Source organism: Myotis lucifugus, unplaced genomic scaffold, assembly GCF_000147115.1.
Source record: "Myotis lucifugus unplaced genomic scaffold, Myoluc2.0 scaffold_16, whole genome shotgun sequence".
Lineage (NCBI taxonomy): Eukaryota > Metazoa > Chordata > Mammalia > Chiroptera > Vespertilionidae > Myotis > Myotis lucifugus.
This window is the reverse complement of record NW_005871064.1, coordinates 1,624,811-1,644,896: the sequence shown is the minus strand read 5'-3', so window position 1 is coordinate 1,644,896 and position 20,086 is coordinate 1,624,811. Positions and strand designations below refer to the sequence as shown.

At 49.4% G+C, this 20,086-nt stretch overlaps 1 protein-coding gene across 1 annotated transcript in view; it reads right to left on the bottom strand.

The window, feature by feature from the left end:
• The window catches only part of MYO5B (myosin VB), a 177,626-nt gene that overhangs the window by 87,230 nt on the left and 70,310 nt on the right, over positions 1 to 20,086 (bottom strand). The window contains exons 5-6 of the mRNA XM_023750796.1: positions 19,719 to 19,863; positions 679 to 835 (exon numbers count right to left, since the gene is read on the bottom strand). Coding sequence (XP_023606564.1) covers positions 679 to 835; positions 19,719 to 19,863 — 302 coding nt within the window. The remainder of the gene's footprint in view (positions 1 to 678; positions 836 to 19,718; positions 19,864 to 20,086) is intronic.

Sequence of the window (20,086 nt, the reverse complement as noted above, 5' to 3'; positions counted from 1 at the left end):
ACAAGTTGGCGACACTCTAACCCCACCCAGAGTTCTTCCTGCCCAAGTTCATATCCAGGATCTCCTGTTAGTCTAACACTTAATAACAGCTCAAGGATGGTAAAATTCTACATTTGACAGAATGAGCCTTTGGGACTTACACAATTTCCCAAGTCCCACCTGTACAAGGCAGAAATTTAATGTTTTGAGCCCAAATGACTGTAGCATTTATTTGCACGACATCATGCAAGATTAGGCTGGTTCAAGTACACACTCCTTCCTCCTTTAGACCTTAGCAACGGAACCCCATCTGTGTATTTGGGGAGCATATTGCGCTCACGTCTCCCATGCCACAGCACCCTGCCTGCCCAGCCGTCCATCTGCCTACCCAGGCCATGATGGATACTGAAGACATAATTTTAGATCACTGCCATTCAAAAATCATTCCCAGAGTAGAAACTCAGATAGATGCTCGCATGCCCATGGTCACAGGAGCATTATTCACAGCAGCCAAAATAATGGAAGCGATTTCTCCCTCAGCAGTGGACAGCAGGTTCTCGGTGAGAGACGTGAATGCTGACCGCCTGGGGTGCTCCCAAGGATTCTTGTGAGCAGACACCCAAGGTGGGCAGCCAGCAGTCCCGCTGCCAGCGGAAGGGACTCCAACCAGGAAGGCCAAGGGCGCTGGGAAGGCTTTACCTCCATGATGGGACTGGACGCCAGGACCTTCTCTTCGATGTTGGTGTCACTGGCTGAGCCGCCCACCGTGGCGAAATAGCGCATGGCGTACTTGGCGGACACCGTCTTGCCGGCTCCGGACTCCCCGCTGACGATGATGGACTGGTTCTTCTCGTCTCTGGAAGGAAAAGCACTGGTCAGGCGCTGGCCGTGGGAAGGCGCTGCTGCCTGCGGCCTGAGCCCAACCAGGAGCATCTCTGTCCTTTAGGGACAAAGGTAAGGGACAGGATCGGCAAAGTGGGAGCAAGAAAGGAGTTCTGAAAGGGCTTGCGAATGGCACACCCCTTCTTTATGACCCACAGGAAGGGGCGCAGCCCGCTGGTCACTCAGCCAGGTTCTCTCTGGATACAACACCCCTTAGGTTATCGCCATGAACAGATAAATCTCCCCTGAGGATGTACAGATGCATATTCTCACCCTTGTTTCTATAATATGCCCACCTTGTGCTACTGGGTAAGTTATCATATTTTCAAGAACAAGGATCCTTTCTTCTCCCCTGGTAGCTGAGCCTAGCGTGCGGGCGGACAGTTTTGAACACTTTTGTCCATATGTATGTATCACAAAGGGCAGCCATTCGCCACCGGGCAGGTCTCGCTTCAAGTTTCCCAGAAATGAGATAAATAGCTATCGATTGCAATAAGAGGGATTTCAGTCAGACTAAATGGAAGGTAGAAAGAAGATACTCTATGTCAGATAGAAATGCATCTATATTTATCCCTTTAAAACAGCAGGAAGACAGATGAGTAACGGAAAGAGCAGGCGATGAGGTTCAAGGAACATGGATGGTCAAGCAGAGAGTTGAGAACAAATGTTTGGGCCACGGGTTGGGAGGTGAGTTGCTGGTAAGGGCTACATTCAGCCATCTGCTTCCGGTTCACACACGCACTGCCGGGAGGCAAGCACTTCACTTTCCATCTCTAGTGCTTGGCACAAAATAGATCCTCAATATATACAGTTGGACTCGTAGCTTCTTAGGGATCAACCAGCCCCTCTTTTCCAGATGAAGAAACTGAGACGTGGGAAGGTAGGTTTAGAACTCAGGGCTCCTGGCACCGGCCGAAAACTCTTCACACCAGCCCGTGGCTTCCTGGGCAGAGCGGGTTATAGGAGACTGAGCAGAGCAGCCACCAGCTCACCTGGCTAATAACCCACACAGGTAGGCTGCAGTTTATCCACACAGGGGGGCTGGGCCAATGGCCAAGAAACTGGGAAAGTGATGCCATAGGGTTGATGTTAACTAGAGATGGATGAGAAAGACAGAAAGGAGCTGGGAGCACCGGGAGATGCAGGTGAGCTAACTGGGCTGAGGAAACCTTAACCTTCAGCCACTCTTCAAGGTCAGCAAAGAGCTGTGTGGTCCGTGCTCACACAAACCATCATCAATGGGGAGGGGCCTGAGTGAATACGGGTGAATGGTAGACTCAGTTGAGTTGAACAGATGAAAATGAAAAAAAAAAAGTGGATCTTGCACAACTGGCAATACAACCAATTGCTGGAAAATGTACTTAGAACCCAAGACCTGTTATTCAGAGAATGGAATAAGCAGCAGCTTTCTGAGACCTCTTGTAGTTCCAGGATGTCGCTGTTGTCATCAGTGTCTGCTCTTCTCTGCCTGTTCCTGTGAAACCTTTACCACGAAAGGTGGCCTCTGAAGAAGCCTGTGGATGCCTGTATTTCCAATTCTCGTCTACTTTGTTATTTTAATTTTATTTAACATCTGCTGGACCCTGGGGACCATGACAGGTGTCATCTCTCTTCTCAATGCCTTCGAAATCAATTCCTGAGAGAACTGTGCAGGCACACAGCCATCCCAGGCGGCCAGGTGGCTGACAAGCTGAGCACAGACCTCTGCCACAGGCCCGAGTCTGACTTAAGTCTCTCTACACAACAAGGAGGACTGGATCGCAGAGTCACACCCAAACGTGTGGAGTTCTGCCTAAAGTCTGTATGTTTAACCTGAAATAAATGGATGAGCCCAGGATGTGCTCTTATGTTGATGTCAATTTCACAAGTTTTGGTTATTTGGGGCTGGCTGTGGGGAAGATATTTATAAGGAAGGAATTCTACCCAATGTCCTTCAAAAACATAACCCAGCCCTGGCCGGGTTGCTCAGCTGGTTGGAGCGTCGTCCCAATGCACAAAGGTCACAGGTTCAATCTCTGTTCAGGGCACATACAAGAAGCAGTCAAGGAATGCATAAGTGGGTGGAGCAACAAATCAATGTGTGTGTTTTTCTCTCTCTCTAAAAAAATCAATAAAATAAAAATTTTATCCTATATAATAAAAGGCTAATATGCAAATCAACCAAACAGCAAAACAACCGGTCGCTGTGACACACACTGACCACCAGGGGGCAGATGCTCAACACAGGAGCTGCCCCTTGGTGGTCAGTGCACTCCCACAGGGGAGTGCCATTCAGCCAGAAGCCAGGCTCACGCCAGGCTCACGGCTGGCGAGCACAGTGGCGTGGCGGGAGCCTCTCCCACCTCCATGGCAGCGCTAAGGACCCCTCAAGGGGTCCCGGACTGCAAGAAGGCACAGGCCAGGCTAAGGGGACCCCCCCCCCACCCGTACACGAATGTCGTGCACCAGGCCTGTAATATATATATGTATATACCCATGTGTGACTCCATCCATTCGGCCCAATACATGACTTAGCTGGCAACTGAGATCAAACAGCTTTTCAATAAATGCCTTTCTCCTGAGCCCAGGAATTTCGTATCCAGCTTGGCTCAGGCTGCTGTCAGGAAGGTACCACTACCCCAAACAGGAACAGCCCCTTGAAGGTCTGTGCCTCAGGCAGGAGACAGAATTCTGCGTTAGGAGCCCAGCCATCGCCAGCTTCCAGGGAAGACTCAGCCAGCAGCACCTGCACGTACAGGTACTCCCGGTTCACATGGCATCCCCATCTGTGACACCCGGGAGGCAAGATCTAATTGCTCCAAACCCCTTCTCCTGCAAAAATGTCCCATCAAACCACAGTGGAATCTCCCCTCCCCATTCTGGCGGGGCCCCCGGGGCTTCATTCTTTATTGTTTCCTACTTTGTAGGGGCCTGAAGCTAGCCCAGCTCAAACCCATCTTCTCTTCCTTGATCTCACAACTCAGTTCCTGCTACTCGATCATCTTCTGCCTTAAGGAGGCTCGTCGTTGACTGTTTTTCAATGTAATTAATCACCTATTTACATCCTGGTCAAATGGTGTACAAAACCCTTAGCCATGTGTCGCTTGCTTGGGATTCATAGCTCTTCCCATTGTAAAGAAGCCAAACCTGCAAGTTGGAAAGCCAGGTGACATGCCCAATGTGACCCCAGCCCACACGCGAACACGGGCTCCCGTCTGCTGCGCGATTTCCCTCTGGGCAGGGCCGTGACATCCCTATCATCCTTATACCCTTTGCTGAATAATAAAGCACCCCTGAGTGAACTCCCCTAACAAACCTGGCCTCGTCGAAGAGACAGACACGAACCAGGTGTCCTCAGCTTCCTCACTGAAACGTCACTTTGGAAGCCCTTCCTTCACCACCTACTTCACAGCATTCACCATACAACTTGACTGGTCTCCCCTCCAGAACAGAAGCCCATGGTGGTCCATCTCAGAGGCAGGGGCTTGGATGGGCCGGCCGGCACCTGGCGTGTGTCAAGAGGACAGCCCGGCAAGGGCTAGCACATAGTCTCACATAGAGTGGTCCATACAGCTGAGCCCAGGGTCTGGTGCCCCCTAGAGGTGTGCAATTTACTGCCCACAAATCTCTGCCCTGTACCAGTCTCTGGGGCTCGCCCAGGAGAAGGGGGCTCAGCACAGGGGTTCCACACCTCAGACAGGCAAACTCTACTTCCTGAACGGGGCACTCCCGAGAGAGGACAGAGAGTGGGGGACCATTCACGCCGAAGCCCCTACCCACAGCGCGGTCTCCAAACAAGAGGGAGGGGCAGTGTGGCTCAGACCCAGTAGGAAGGATGCCCTCTCTGCACACACCATTAAGTCCCTCCGCCGTTTCCTCCTCCAGTGACAAAGCATCCGAAAATTTGGGTGTGTCAGTAGAATACATTCGGTTCCCTAATGGGATCATCAATCTACCGCTTCTTGCCTGCCTGTGCTTGTCTAGCCTCTAATTATATTTTCAACACCCTCTCACAACCCAGATCACCTACTACTGTTGTGTTTTTAACTAAGCTAGAGGATGGGGACACCAAGGATTTTTAATTGAGAATTTGTTCAACCAAAATATTTGTGTCAGGACCATGGACAGAGTTAATAACTAGGCGACAGGCTAGGCAGAATAATGAAAAAGAATCTTGGATGCAACGATAAAAAAAAAGAAAAAGAAAATACTTTAGTGGGATGATACCATCTTTAAAAAATCTGAAAAAGAAATAACGCCAGACTTAAGGATACAAAGACAGAACTCTATGAATACAAAATGGTATCAAAACCTTTTTAGAGTGAGGAAGTCAGGGGGAGGGCAGATAAGATTGGGGAAACAACTTTGGATTCTGTAGGGGAAAGAGTAAGGCTGGGGGCCAGAGAGAGGTTAGGATGGAGGCTGAGTTAGGGGAGAGGGATACACGAAATTACGGTGAGGCACCCCGAGGCTGGGACGGAGCCCACGGCCACAGTGAGTCTACAGTCAAAAGCTTCCTCCCAAGGCGGGAGTCACTAAAGGGCACTTCTGCTGTGAGCAGGGGCTGGGCCAGAACGCTCCAAGCACGAGATCCTACGGACCCTGCCAACAAGAAAGCCCGGCCTCAAGGCGGGAAGGAGACACATCCTGGGCACCTGGAGGGGGGGGGGGGCTGGGTGAGGGTCCTACAGGCCCTGGGTTCCAGGCCTGGGGGAGGTGGACCGGTGTCCCCGAGTCCTCTGCCGTCAGACACTGATGTCCTACCCCCCTCACCCCCCTGCGCCCTCCCTCAGGAAGGGCTGTGCACTCAGGCACAGCTCAGAATTCAAACCATCGGGCAGGCTGTCATGGTCATTGGAAACAACTTAATTGACACTTAGCGGTCAGAGTCCTAAGGGTCTACTCAGAAAAAAGAAATTAAAGCTCTGACCGCATAGGAGCTAAGTACTCAGCGCATGTAATATCCAAGGATCATGTTCCCACTCCAGTTCCACGGCGGCCCCTGGAGAGCTGAGTTCTATTTATAAGCCGCCCATGTGGAGTGCGGGGCAGGTAGCGCCATGGGTCCAGCCCTTCCCTTCCTTGCGTTCCCAGAGAGGCTTCTCCTCTCGGATGTGCTGGCGTCGCAGGAAGAACCCCGGGGCGTCCCCAGCCCACCCCCTGGCAGACAAGCAGGGGCGACAGACTGTATGATTCCAACTACATGGCACCTGGAAAACGCAAAACTGTGGAGTCAGTCAGCAGACCAGCGGTTGCCAGGGGAGAGATGAAGCACAAAGGACGTTCAGGGCTGAGATGGCCCATGATGACGGGCACATGTCATTATGTCTGAGACAAACGTATAAGGACATGAACGTACACCAAGCAGAAACCCGATGTAAACTGCAGACTTTGGGTGACTATGAGGTGTTAATGTGGGCCGATCCATTGTAACCAACGTACCGCTCGGGCAGGGGGATGTGGACACTGAGAGAGGCTATGTGTATGGGGCAGGAGTATGTGGGAACGCTCTGTGCCTCCCTTGCAATCTTGCTGTAAACCTAAAACCGCTCAAAACATTGTCTTAATGTAAAGACAGAGATATGTTGAGGAAGATCTTAACTACTTAGACGGGTCATTCTTTGCATGCTGTAGACCTCGTAAAAACGTCTAAAGACACATCTGAAATCCTTTAACATGCCAATGTAAAGATACTGTTTGAATTGGATGAATACTCCACTATGGAATGCTTTACCCAGATTATAACAGCTCACTCATACAGCACCTCCCGCATGCCAGGCACTTTCCATGTGCCCAACAACAGATTCACAGACCAGTCCTAGGAATGAGGTCCTATTGTGATCATCCCCACCTGACAGATGAGGAGATAGACACAGGGAGTGCAGGTGCCCTGTCTGAGGCCACACAGCTAGGCAGTGGCGGCACGAGACTCAGCCTCTGGCAGCTGGCTCCAGCACCCATGCTCCGGACCACTGCACCGCACGGCCGCCTCTGAGATGAGGAGGTTGTCATGGTAACCCAGCATCCTAACACAACCGTGTTAGAGTGTAACCATTTCAACTACCACCCTCAGGCTAATACATGGTGTATTTCACAAGCAGTTTTAAAGAATCACAAGGAAAGAAGGGAGGGAGGGAGGGAAGCAGACAGACAGATAACCCAAACGAATGAAAGAGGCAGCACACTTCTCTCCGAGGGAGCTCAGATGAAGATCTATCCCCCCCGTCTCTGGGATCGTCCAGCTTGCACTGTTGCACTTCACTTGTCTAAAGTAAGAATAATGTGAGACCGTGTTACACTCCAGAGCCATTTATTCTCTACTTGGGAGAGAAGACAGTAAATCAAACACAAACACAACAGACCTCCACATCAAGCCTGGCTGACGTGTGAGAAATGAAAAGTTCCTAAACACACTTTTAAAGTACACTATTATCCTTTTTGTAAATTTATTGTTGACAGTATTACAGATGTCCCCCTTTTCCCCCTCTTTGTCCTCCTCCACCCAGCCCCGCCCCAGGCCTCCCTCCCCAAGTTAGTGGAGGAATTCCAACCTATTACACAACAAGAAGTGGTAGAGTCACAGTTTTTCTTAATATTTTCCTCTATGACGTTTAAAAGGTGGGCCGAAGGGTTGTTATTAAACTACAAATGACAGGACACAAACTAACCAGGGCTCAAGTCTGCCTCCACTGCCCTCCTGCTGAATCCACCCACACCCGCCTTTCTTGTGTCGGCCACTCTGGATCAAGCCTCTCACTCAAGCTCGTGTTCTTGGTCCAGGCTGTTAGGGACCAGCGTTCAAGCTAGCCGTGTCTTTGACAAATGGCCTCACAAACTAGTCATCCATCACTTAGCCTTCTGAGAAATCCGTCGTTATGTGATACCACTGGGAATACTAAAAAAGGAATCCCTTTCATAAAAGATTTGACCTCGAAAGCCTTCCAGTTCCATGTGAGGAAATCTTAGCCGTTCTAGGTGTTTCATGAACACATACCCTGGGAAATAAAGCAAGGGGCTCTACCAATACAAGGAAGTCAAATGAACGGAACTGTCAAAATAACAATCGCACGCAAACGGGAAAAGAAATCTCTGTTTTGGGCCGCTGAGCTAGAGGTCATTCACACGAATTCCAATCGTGACGGGTCAGTCTGGGCAATGACATAAGGAATAAAACTTCAGGGGCCCAGGGACCCAGTGGGGAAGCAGAACAAACCAGAGAGGGAATCTAGGGTGGGGAAAAGCAGGTTTACAGTGTGAGTACGCAAAACACAACTTATTCTTGTACTCATATTCATTAATTATAGTCTTTTATTTTCCATATGAACAATTATACAGCTCTTTTACCCCACCCTCTAGATTGATCCTCAATATCCTAAATAAAGATTGGTACTAGAAATTTAAACTCAATTCAGCTAGACTCTAACTAGTTCCTACACCTATATTCGTCTGTTCTCAATACCCTCTCAGCACACGTGATGTGGGAGGCAGAGCTGTTATTAGCTGGCAAGGGTGACTAATCAGAGAAGTTGCTGGGCGCGGGGGCTTCCCCCTGCTCTTTCTCGCTCTGCCGCTAGGTATAAGGCACTTTCTAAAAAGACATCCCATCACTCTAAGTACTCTTAGTATTGCTTTTCTCAAGAAGTTAATTCCCTTTTTAACTAAAAAGGACATCTTTTCTAAAGCAGGCTATTGATCCTGCAGCGTTTTGTTCTCTGGTTCTGGGAATAGAGAGGTCTGAATTAATTTCTGTCATCTTTTGGCCGTACGTGCCCCTCCTCTGGCTTCCCACACCATCGATCCCCAGGCAGGCTCAGAAAGCATTTGGTTTTAAATGCGCCCACTGCGGTCCTACAGGAGGCAGACGCGGGCTCTCTCCAGGACGGGCCGCTAGCCGCAGGCTTCCTCACAGAAGAGTCCCTCGCTTCCCAAGGCCCTGCTCCTGGCAAAGACCAGGTGCATTTCCTGGGTCACACGGGTGGTTTCTAGAAGTTCTCTCTCTGCCTCACACAGACAGCACCTGGGAGTGAATACCTATCAGCACCTGAGTCCCATCGGATGAGCTCAGCCCCTGCGGGCAGCCTGGATGTGGGCGGCCAGGGTTGAGAATCGTCTACTGACCCTGAAGGAACCCCCCCTTTTAAACACACTTTCAACTTCCGGGCTTCTTCCCTTGATCAAAACCTCTCTCTGCTCCTCACGGGTTTCTGCATCGGACAATGAGTGATTTTAAACATAATACAGTCAATGCTATGTTCCCTCCAGATAGACTGGCAACCATCTTCCAGCCTCTATAATTCTCCTCTCACACACAGACCTGTAAAACAGCCGGAGGAACCTGCCAGCCGCGTGAAGCTGCCTTCCTTACACATTCGCTTGCCCCTGGACTGTCCTCGGAGGGCGGCCTGTACAGGGACCCCACTCCGTGTTGGGTTCTTCTTCCAGCACTTCTTTCTTTCTTTTCTTTCTTTCCTTCCTTCCTTCCTTCCTTCCTTCCTTCCTTCCTTCCTTCCTTCCTCCCTCCCTCCCTCCCTCCCTCCCTCCCTTCCTTCCTTCTTTCCTTCATTCATTTATTTATTTATTAAATATTCTTTTTTATTTTATTGATTTTTTTACAGAGAGGAAGGGAGAGGGATAGAGAGCCAGAAACATCGGTGAGAGAGAAATATCGATTAGCTGCCTCCTGCACACCTCCCACTGGGGATGTGCCCACAACCAAGGTACATACATGCCCTTGACTGGAATTGAACCTGGGACCCTTCAGTCCGCAGGCCGACGCTCCATCCACTGAGCCAAACTGGTTAGAGCCCAGCACATCTTTCTTGGGGGCCCTGTGAATCCGTGATAAACATCACCTATGACTCACCATCAGTGTCACCACTCCCACCACCACGGTATCAGACACTTAACTGAACAGCTGCTCTGTACCAGTCCTCATCCTGAGCATTTTCCATTCATCAGCTCACTGAATTCTAACCATCTGACGAGTCAGACTGTATCTGCCCCATTTCACAGCTGCAGACGCTGGTGCAGAGTGGGGTTGACCTCTGGAACTTGCCAAGGTCATGGAGCCGTGTCCTGAGAACCCAGGCCGTCCTGTCCCTGGGCACCAAGCCGCCCCATCTCCTCGCATCCTCCTTCCCCACTAAACTTAGGCACCATGTCGGACTGTTCGCAGCCTCTGTCTTCCAGGGTCTAAATATAAACACGCGCAGTTAAAACAGGAGGAGTGGCTAACGTGGCGTGAAAGGCACTCCGATGTAACCAGAAATGCCAGCTCACCCTGCCAGGCTTCACATTTTATTAGCTCTTTCCACTGAAAATTACTTCAGACACCTTGAAAAACGAAACCTTACCCACATGTCACCATCGCTATGAATTCCAAACGAAACCCACGTGGGGTGACAAGTCTGACTCTGACATCAGCACAAGGCTGTGTATGGGGAACGGCGGTGGTCCCCTGCGCACTGCCCAGCGCGGGCTCTCCGCCTGGCGCCTCGCACACTTGAACCTGTTTATCTCTTACCATAACCCGAGGAGGGAAGGGCACACAGGCATCCTCGTTTCATTCGAGGACATGGAGGTGTCTTCAGTGAAAGAACTTGACCAGGGGGGAACGGGAAGGAAGCGGTGGGGCTGGGGTCTGTGCAGGCCACCTCCTCGAATGGGCACCCCGAAAACCATGCTGACAACCCAGTGCGCACAGGTTTCAACAAGGCTGCACAATACAGGCAAGTGCCTGACTACGTTTTTAGTTCTATCAGGTTAAGCTGTTAGTACCTGGGGAAAGAACTGTGCTGACATCTTACCAAAATCCATCCAAACGAACACATCTTAATGGATAAGAAGACAGGTAACAGATTTGTTAAATGTGCACGAGTAACAGATTGTTAAAGGTGCAAACTGCATCAAACCGGGGGGACCTGATACATCAGATACAAAAATCAGACTCAAAAAGATACACTTGCCGCCCTGATGGAACACAGGGACAAAGGGTGAGATTTAACGCCGATACCTGTTAGTCCCCCTCAACACGTAAAGAAATCAATATGCAAGCGCAGAAGGAGGGCGATACGTCTTAAAGCAGCTCGAATTTACAGCGACAGAAAGCAGGTCGGCGGTTACCTGGTGCGGGGTGGGGGGGAGGGATTGCAAAGAAACAGGGAAACTTGGGGGCGTTCATGAAACGTTCACTATCTGTGCTGTGCGGGGGTCTCACAGTGTGTACACACGGCAAAGCGTGTCCAACTGTATGTGCCATCTAATGTGTGTCTGTGCAGTTTAAACACGCACAGTTGATTGCTGGTATATTAAACCTCATTAAAGTTGCAATAAATAGTTCTTGTGCATATGGGGGAGGGGGTGAGGGGAGTAGAAATTTAACAGCTTGCAAATTTGGTAAAAGTCAACAATATGAAATGACTGCCAGAAATCAGTGCAATTATAGGATCTTCTCATAGAAGTCCTGCATGAGAACGTCACTCTTCACCTCACCTGGCAGACCTACGTGCGGAGACCCCGAAATCAGAGAGAAAGACCAGCTGGTCCCAGGGTGACCGCATGGGACAGGTCTGAAAACCCCCCTCAGAAGGAGGGCAGCCAGGATGCTGGGCCCAGCGCTGGGGAAAGGAGGACCCAGGCCGGCGAGGCCGCCGTGCGTGAGAAGACGCCCAGGGCCCAGGTTCTGTACGGCTGCGTGGGACGGGGCGTAGACCCGCGGGTGAGAGCAGGCGGAGACCTCGCAGAGCGCCTGTAACAGAGAAGCTCCCGACCATGGAAGCTGCTAAAAAGGGAACCCATTTGCAAGAGTTACCTGTCCTGGGGATGGCCAGGCAGCCCCCAAAGGACCAGTGGCCAGGACGCGGTCTCCCCGCATTCTTACGGCGCACCCAACCTCTACCAGGGGACTGCAGGCTTCCTCCTTCCTAACAGGCTGTGGCTCCCCAGGTACAAGAGACTCATCCCTGTGACTGTGCTGTGGGAGGTCACACCGCGCTGGGTGCACTGCAGAGAAGCAATTCTTAGCGACATTCACAACCTCTGCAGTGTCAGAGAGGTTAGACCAGCGGTTCTCAACCTGTGGGTCGCGACCCCTTTGGCAGTCGAACGACCCTTTCACAGGGTCGCCTAAGACCATCCTGCATATCAGATATTTACATTACGATTCATAACAGTAGCAACATTACAGTTATGAAGTAGCAACGAAAATAATTTTATGGTTGGGTCACAACATGAGGAACTGTATTCAAAGGGCCAGAAGGTTGAGAACCACTGGGTTAGACCAAGGCCACGGCCCAGGCCTATTCCTTTCTGACCTCATAGTTTTAAAAGATGACAACATATGCGTATCAGTGTCTTTTAACATAGGGATGCCATGTGTGACAGTCACTGCACAATTAAACAACTTTCCCCTACACTCAGAAAATTCAACGATGAAACTAGAATTTTAGCCCTGAACAGTGTGGCTCAGTGGATAGAGTGCCGGCCTTCAACCAAAGGGGTCAAGGGTTTGATTCCCGGTCAGGAGTGCATACCTGGGTTTTGGGTTCGATCCCTAGCCCTGGTCGGGGTGTGTGCCAGAGGCAACCAATTGATGTGTTTCTCTCACATGGATGTTTCTCTCTTTCTCTCCCTCTCATTCCCTCCCTTCCTTTCCAATCTAAGAATCAATGAAAAATATATCCTCAGGTGAGAATTAACAAACAAACAAACAAAAAACCCCAAACTAGAATTTTAAACATAATAGGTAGAAATCTATAGAGAATGCTCTATAAAGGATCTAAGAGCTTATAAAGGATCAAAATGACGCCACAGACCTCAGCACTAGGGAGCCCCTGAGGAGGGTGACGGGTGAGTGCTGGCATGGCCGGGCGAGAGGGCAGGGGGAGGAGAGCGAGGTGGGCAGGGACCAGGAGGCACAGGTGGCGAGCACAGTGAGCCAGCACCCCTGTGAGCAAGGGGAACCACTCGGGACATGTTGTAGGAATAAGAGATGAGAGACCATGTCAGAGCGGAAATGAGAGGCCGTTCCTGTGTACAGATATCTGAAGCATCTCCATGAGCCGTGTCCTAACGCAACCTGGTGCTGACTTGAAATCACAATGAACAGAAAGGAAAACAGAACTTCACCCGAAAGTCAGGGATGACTGAAGCCATGGTTTCAGAATCGACTGTAAACATTCAGCAAATCGCTGCTCCCCGATTCCTGACCTCACCAGTGATCCTATTGTTCAGCCAATGACATCCCATGGAGCAACTGGCTTTAACATTCGCCCTAAATTTTCACTGTGCTCCAGGCTTTCCTCCCTCATGTGAAGATAGTAAATGCATGAAGATGGAATCAGACTGTCTGCTGAGAAGCAATACTGCCTCCTTCAGTGGCTGCTGCCAGGTCCAGACTGTCTTCCCAAGAACAGAGTGGCCCGGGGTCCTCGGGGCACCGTGCGGCCAGCAGCAGACCTTTCCCCTCGTGGTTGAAAGTGTCTCAGATTCCACGGTGAGGCTAGAGTGTTGGTGCATTTTTCTAGCCTCGTGGGTGGGACCGAGCCATCTTATTGGGCTGGCCAGGTCTGGTTCCTTTTGTGAGCTGTTTGTTTTTCCTGAAAGAGAGTGAGGATGCTGCAAAGCAAATTTATTTACTCAGGCAGTCAAGGTAATTGAACACACACATTTCCATCTGGCTCTGCTGTGCTGCAAAGCTGTGACTAATAGTGGAAGATGGGGCTGTGGTTGCCTGGGAAATGGGGGAGGGGCATGCAGCTAGGCACACCTAGGGCAATGGGCCCGCAGGTGACAGAAAGACCTGTGTGGGTGGCCGTTCCTGGGATGGGGAGGAGCAACCGGAGGGAAAGCCTGTGGGGAGGGGGTGTAATTCATGAACCCTGGTTGGGTCCCCACAAGTGTGTAGTTTGGAGAGAATTTGAAGGCCTTCCGGGGAGCAGCATGGAAACGAGATTCATGGTGAAAAAGGGGCTCCCCAAAACACTAGAAGCATTTCACTTGCATAAACAGGCGGAAGAGAGTCTGAGGCTGAGGGAATGAGTGGAAGAGAGGGGCTGGCCTCTGTTGCCATTGACAACCCGAACGCGAGCCTGGAGAATTGTTCGGCATCCTTAAGTCTCTATCCTCACCTGTAGGGTGGGGCTGACCAACCTCACCTGGTGGTTTAAAAACTAAAAGCACTAACGTGCTGAGCCTTTCTACTCTTCCTGGAACGCCAATCAGGTGCCCCGGGTACAGTGCTGGTGATACAGGCACAGAACATCCCACGCGCCACCTGGCTTCAAGCTTGATCCCTCATTCCCTCTCATTCACTGCACAGACCTTGTCTACAACAGACGAGGTGTTTCCCCAAGCATCTATGCTTCTCCTGAGATGTCCTCATCCTGTAAACCAGTGGTTCTCAACCTGGGCTGCACATGAGAATCACCTGGGAATCTTTTTAAAATCCTGATTTCTGGGCCTCATCCTCCGGAAATTCTGTTTCTTTGTTACTAACGTTGTGGCCTCACCCCATAACAAAGAAACAGATTTTCCGGAGGATGAGGCCCAGAATTCAGGTTTTTGAAATTCTGTTTCTTTGTTACTAACGTTGTGGCCTCACCCCATAACAAAGAAACAGAATTTCCGGAGGATGAGGCCCAGAAATCAGGATTTTATAAAGATTCCCAGGTGATCCTCATGTGCAGCCCAGGTTGAGAACCACTGTTCTAGATGTTTCCATTCCTCCAGGCCAGCGTTTCCCAACGAGTGCTGCAGGGAACATCCGCCCCTGGAGATGATCCCTGGACACAGTTTGTGTAGAAATATGATCAGCAAACCCGGCACAATGCACCCGCTCCTTGGAGACTCAGACCGCACGTCCACATGCCTGCTCGGAGAGGCCCTGCCTGAAGGACGATGTTTCATCTGATTAACCCAGGGTCTCCTGAACTCGTTTGACCATCTTTGTACCCTGTTAACAGGACATACTTTTCTCCCAAAGTTCACCCCACCCTTCACAGGCCTCCACAGTCTGGCCACCGGGTCTCTCACTGCACGTCCAGGACTCTCTTACAGACCCGCTCCCTGCGGAGTTAAGCTCCCCTGGGTGCTGTTCCCTGACCATGCCCTTCTGGGTATAATAGCTTCTTTGGGCTCTAATTCACAGAACACACACTTCTCCCATTTTAAAGCATGCAATTCAAAGGGTGTTTGCACATTTGCAGAGCTGCACAGCCATTACCACAATCAGTTTTAGAACCCTTTCATCATCCCCTTCCCTCCAAAAACAACACGTCCATAGCGATCACTCTCCACCTCCCCTCAAACCTCCAGCCCTAGGCAGCCACTAGTCCACCTTCTGTCTGTGTAGATTTGCTTGTTCTGTACATTTCCTATCCATGGAATCTTATCAGACAGGGGGTGGACAAAAGTAGGCTTACAGTTGTAAACTGTACAAATACTACAATAATGAAAAAATAATACCAAGAATAAACTGTACTCACAACTGTACCCTACTTTTGGGGTACTCACAACTGTAACCCTACTTTTGCCCACACCAGTAAGTGTTCTTTTGTGTCTGGTTTCTTTCACTTAGCACAATGTTTCTTTCCAAGGTCCATCCATGTGGAAGCACGTATCAGCACTGTGTTCTTTTTTTATAGCCAAGTAATATTCCACTGTATGAGCATACCATATGTTGTTTATCCATTCAACACTTGGATATTTAGATTGTTTTCACCTTTTGGTTACTGTGAACAATGATGCTATGAATATCTGCGAATAAGTTTTTGCCCGAACGTATGTTTTCATTTCTCTTGGGTACATATTTAAGTGTGGAATTGCTGGGTCGTGTGGTAGCTCTGTGTTTAACCTTTTGAAGAACTGCCAGGCTACTTTACAAAGCAGCTGCACCACTTTACATTTCCACGGGCCAGTGTATGAGCTTTCTGATGTGTCCGCATCCTTGCCAACACTTGTTTTTCTCTCTTTTCCATGACAGACATCCAGTGAACATAAAGCAGTCTGGCCATGCCTTCTGATCCCGATGCTAGGGTCATGATCACTATTCCACCTATGCCTTCTTCTCCCTCTATGCCAGTGGTTCTCAACCTTCTGGCCCTTTAAATACAGTTTCTCATGTTGTGACCCAACCATAAAATCATTTTCATTGCTACTTCATAACTGTAATGTTGCTACTGTTATGAATCATAATGTAAATATCTGATATGCAGGATGGTCTTAGGTGACCCCTGTGAAAGGGTCATTTGACCGCCAAAGGGGTCGTGGCCCACAGGTTGAGAACCTCTGCTCTATGCATCTAACCAATTCGCTGAGATCCAGCTTAACGCCTACAGTTTTCTTGGACCATCAGTGACAGTCACGTCTCCAAACTCAATTCAAACGACCCGGGGCCTGGCTTCTATGTACAATCCCTGCAGGTCCAGCTTCTGGGCCTACTCATGTTTTCTCTCTCCAGCCAGACTGCGAGCTCCTTAAGATGTGGGAGGGGTCGTACGTTTCTCAGTGTTCATTCAGTCTGAGTAAGACGCCTACCAGGTGACTGATGCTTCACAAGGGTTCACTGATAGCAGTTAATGTAGGAGCCGAGGCTGGAGGTAGGGCAGGTAAAAATGAGGGAGAGAGTGTTTCGGATCTCAGACTGGGAGGGAGGAGCAGAGTCCAGAGCCAAGCAGGGGCGGTCAGCCTCCTGTCTCACAAGGAACTACAGGTTCTTATGCAAAGGACAGATTCACGGATTTGATGTTTCCTTCTTCTTCACTATGGATACCATTTTTTTCTCGTCTAGACTTGGTGAGTTCAACAGGGATATGGACAGTGAGCACCTCCTCCTATGACATGCCCTCTTCCTTGCCTCCAGCACAGCAGGACCTGTGTGAACTCTCAGGATGGGGAGGAAGGCCTGCATCCCCTTGAGCTCCAGAGTCCCCCCCCCCCCACCCCACATTCAGATGGAGAATCCCCTGTGAGCATATCGAGAAAGAAAAGCCAGTCCCCAGTGAATCAAGAGAAAGAACTGCTGAGTCCAAGGCCAATTGAGTTATAGCCTCCAGAGACAGGAAATCATTAGCTTTTGTTCCTCACACCCTTTATTTCAGCCAGCTGTTCCAGAGGCTCCGATTCCAAGTGCACTGTGCTGGGCTATGGCTACTCAAATCACATAATTATTCCAATAACTACTGATGAGTCAGGAAGAGCACAACACACAGTCGGCAAGTCCTGCTAAATGAATGTGGCCTAGTCTTCGACACTGACAGAGAAGGCCCATGCTGGAAATGCAGCAAGAACCTTCCCTGCATCTGAGTGGTGGTCTCCTCTTTCTTTGCACAGCAAGGATTCTCCTAAGGCAGCTCTCAGATCAATAACAGAAGCCCTGAGCTGCTGACAACGGAACATTCAAAAATAGCTCTCTCCTGTGGCCACGTGTGCTGGTCTTACACTTCCAATGCACATTCGTGAGCAAAAACTGCTCAAGAATTTCAGCAAAATTATTTGGCTACACCCTGGGACTCAGCAGGTAAAATGAGTATAAACTTTAAAACTTTAAAGAAAACCCATAAGGAGCAAACCCTTCTCCAACTTTAAAGAAAACCCCTTAATCATCAATGCGTTGCCCTAAGCAAGACCAGATCACCACCACCCTGGATGCCAATGCCCCCTTCCTTCTAATGGGTATGAATAAGGACCCAAAAAAGTGAAGTAGCCCAAGTGTAGAGTAACCATGGCCCCAGCTTCAGGCATGGAAGGGAAGAATGGGGCCATCTAGTCGAGAGGACCTATACTGTGAATAAAGCTGGAGGTACAGAGATTCTCAAAGCTATAGGGGGATCTCAAGAGGTCTTTGATGAAGAAAGGCAACTTCTGATACATCTAAGTGCAACTGGCTAAGAAATGAGGATGGGATGAAAAGCAATCAAATATCGATAGCATCCATGAGAGGACAAGTCTTAGAGAGCTGCCAGAGCGTTAGCATGGTAGGAAGTCATGAGAACCAAGCCACGCTCGCCTTCTGTTTCAGATAAAAAACCATCCCGTAAAGGAGGGGAGATAGTTGTCTTCACAAGAAGCAAATGGAGACTCAGCTTAAGTGATTCTCCCAAGGCACAGAAGCCCATTCAGACCCCGGGTCTCCCTCCGCTGTGCCACACACTTGACCTCCAACAGTAAAACACCAGCAGGGCTGTGGGCTACAACACACTAAGACTCGTTCTTCTCTCTGCAGGCTCTGACCTTGAACCAACCTTTCCATTAGGAGGCGTGCGTCAGTAGGTTACACCAAGCTAAGTGGGTCCTAGTCAAGCCCTGATAGCACATTCATATGCTTCTCGTGGTATTCAAGAGGCCAACAGTTGCAACCGTTTTAGCTCCACCGTCTCTTACCACATTGTGGAGAAATGAAATGGTTTCAGATCATTGTATTTATTAAACTGTTTAGTTCCCTAATCACAGCTTATTTTGAATATGGTCACTGTATAACTATAATAAAGCCAACTTTTTATACACTAATCTTCACAGTCAGCAATAAAACATTACAAATCAGTAAGAAAGCCTATGAAACAATCTCCCCTCATGGGAACTTTCATTAGGATGAAAATTATACTTGAAAACCCACTGGATAAACAGACCACCTTAAGTGGGATTCTCCTGTCTCTCCTCTCCCTAAATTAGCCTAAGCGAACCCCCAGCTCCCTCCCAAGAACTTTCCTATGAATGCTGCTGGCTCCACAGGTATTCTCCAGAGGCGGAAAGGAAGACTTGGCTGAAAGGATACAGCATTTTAGTGTTAACTGGAATATGCATTTCCACTGAACCTTCGATAAAACTGTCTTTCCCTACATTATGCCTGAAGAGTTCAAAGCCCAACACTGTGGTAGTGAATTTTGTGTGTCAACTTGGGCTAGGACCTGGTACCCAGGCATTTGGTCAAACACTAGTCCAGATACTGCTGTGAAGGGATTTTTTAGATGAGATTAACATTTAAATCAGTAGACTTTGAGTAAAGCAGATTTCCTTTCCACAATGTGGGCAAGCCTCATCCAATCAGTTGAAGGTCATAGGAAAAAAGATTTCACCTCTTCCCAAAGAGAGAACTCTGCCGGTAGACTGCCTTCAGTCTCAAAATGCAACATCAACTCTTTTCTCTAACCTGCAAGCCTTGAGCCAATTCCTTGAAATAAAAATCCTCCATATCTCTCTCTCTCTCCTCTCTCTCTCTCTCTCTCTCTCTCTCTCTCTCTCTCTCTCTCTCTCTCTCTCCTCTCCACATGCACCCACACACGCCCACACACTTCATATTGGTTCTGTTTCCCTAGAGAACCCTAATACAACCTTCTAGCCCATCTTCTGAGGAAATAACCTGCACCTATCCTTCAAAGACAGGGAGGGGAAAAGAGCAAAAGTGAGGTCTACTTAAATGGCTAAACCCGAAACCACTATGCATGACTATTAATTTGAAATTTCTATTTCAGCCCCAAATGCTTGTCATCTCAAGAATTTGCCAAAAGTCCTGGTTCCTTTGAGAGAGAGAGGCCTCAGTGAGATCTGTAAAGGGAATGGTGATGCTATAACAGGGATTCATCACAGCAGGAGCGGAGGAGAGAGGGCCAAAGGGAAGTCAGAGAGACGAAATGCCAGGCATTTACTGCATTGCTCAATGAGATCAGTCTCAGGAGCCACCGCTCTCCAAGCCGAGGTTCGGGCTCACAAGAATACAATGAAGACATGAGGAGACATGGTAAGAAGCAGGACCTGGGCTGGTTTTGTTTCGAAGATGTTTCCTCAGTTCTGGAACCACCCTTCCCACCCTTGAGCTAAAGCAGCAAAGTCTGCCCCACCTCCCCAGCGACCCAGGAAGACTTCTGGGCTGAGGTGGCTCTTACCTGGCCATCTGCTTGTAGGCTTCTTCTGCCACAGCAAAGATGTGGGGGTCCATATCACCCATGTTTTGGCCGCTGTAGGCATAGATGACATCTTGTCCATAGATTGGCAGCTGCTCATAAGGATTAATGGCAACAAGCACAATACCTGTAAACAGGCAGAGCAATCAGATTCCGGAGCACAAGGGCCCCCAGCACCGGCTCATGAAGGCCCCTGCTCATAGGGTAACAGAATGGTCCTAACCAATCGCTCGACTAAGTCAAGACGTATGTGTGTAGTTACCAGGCACTGGCTAGCAGAGTTGTATAAAACCCTCATTCATGTGTATTCAGCTCAGATTCTGGTATGACACGCTGAGGTCACACATTTT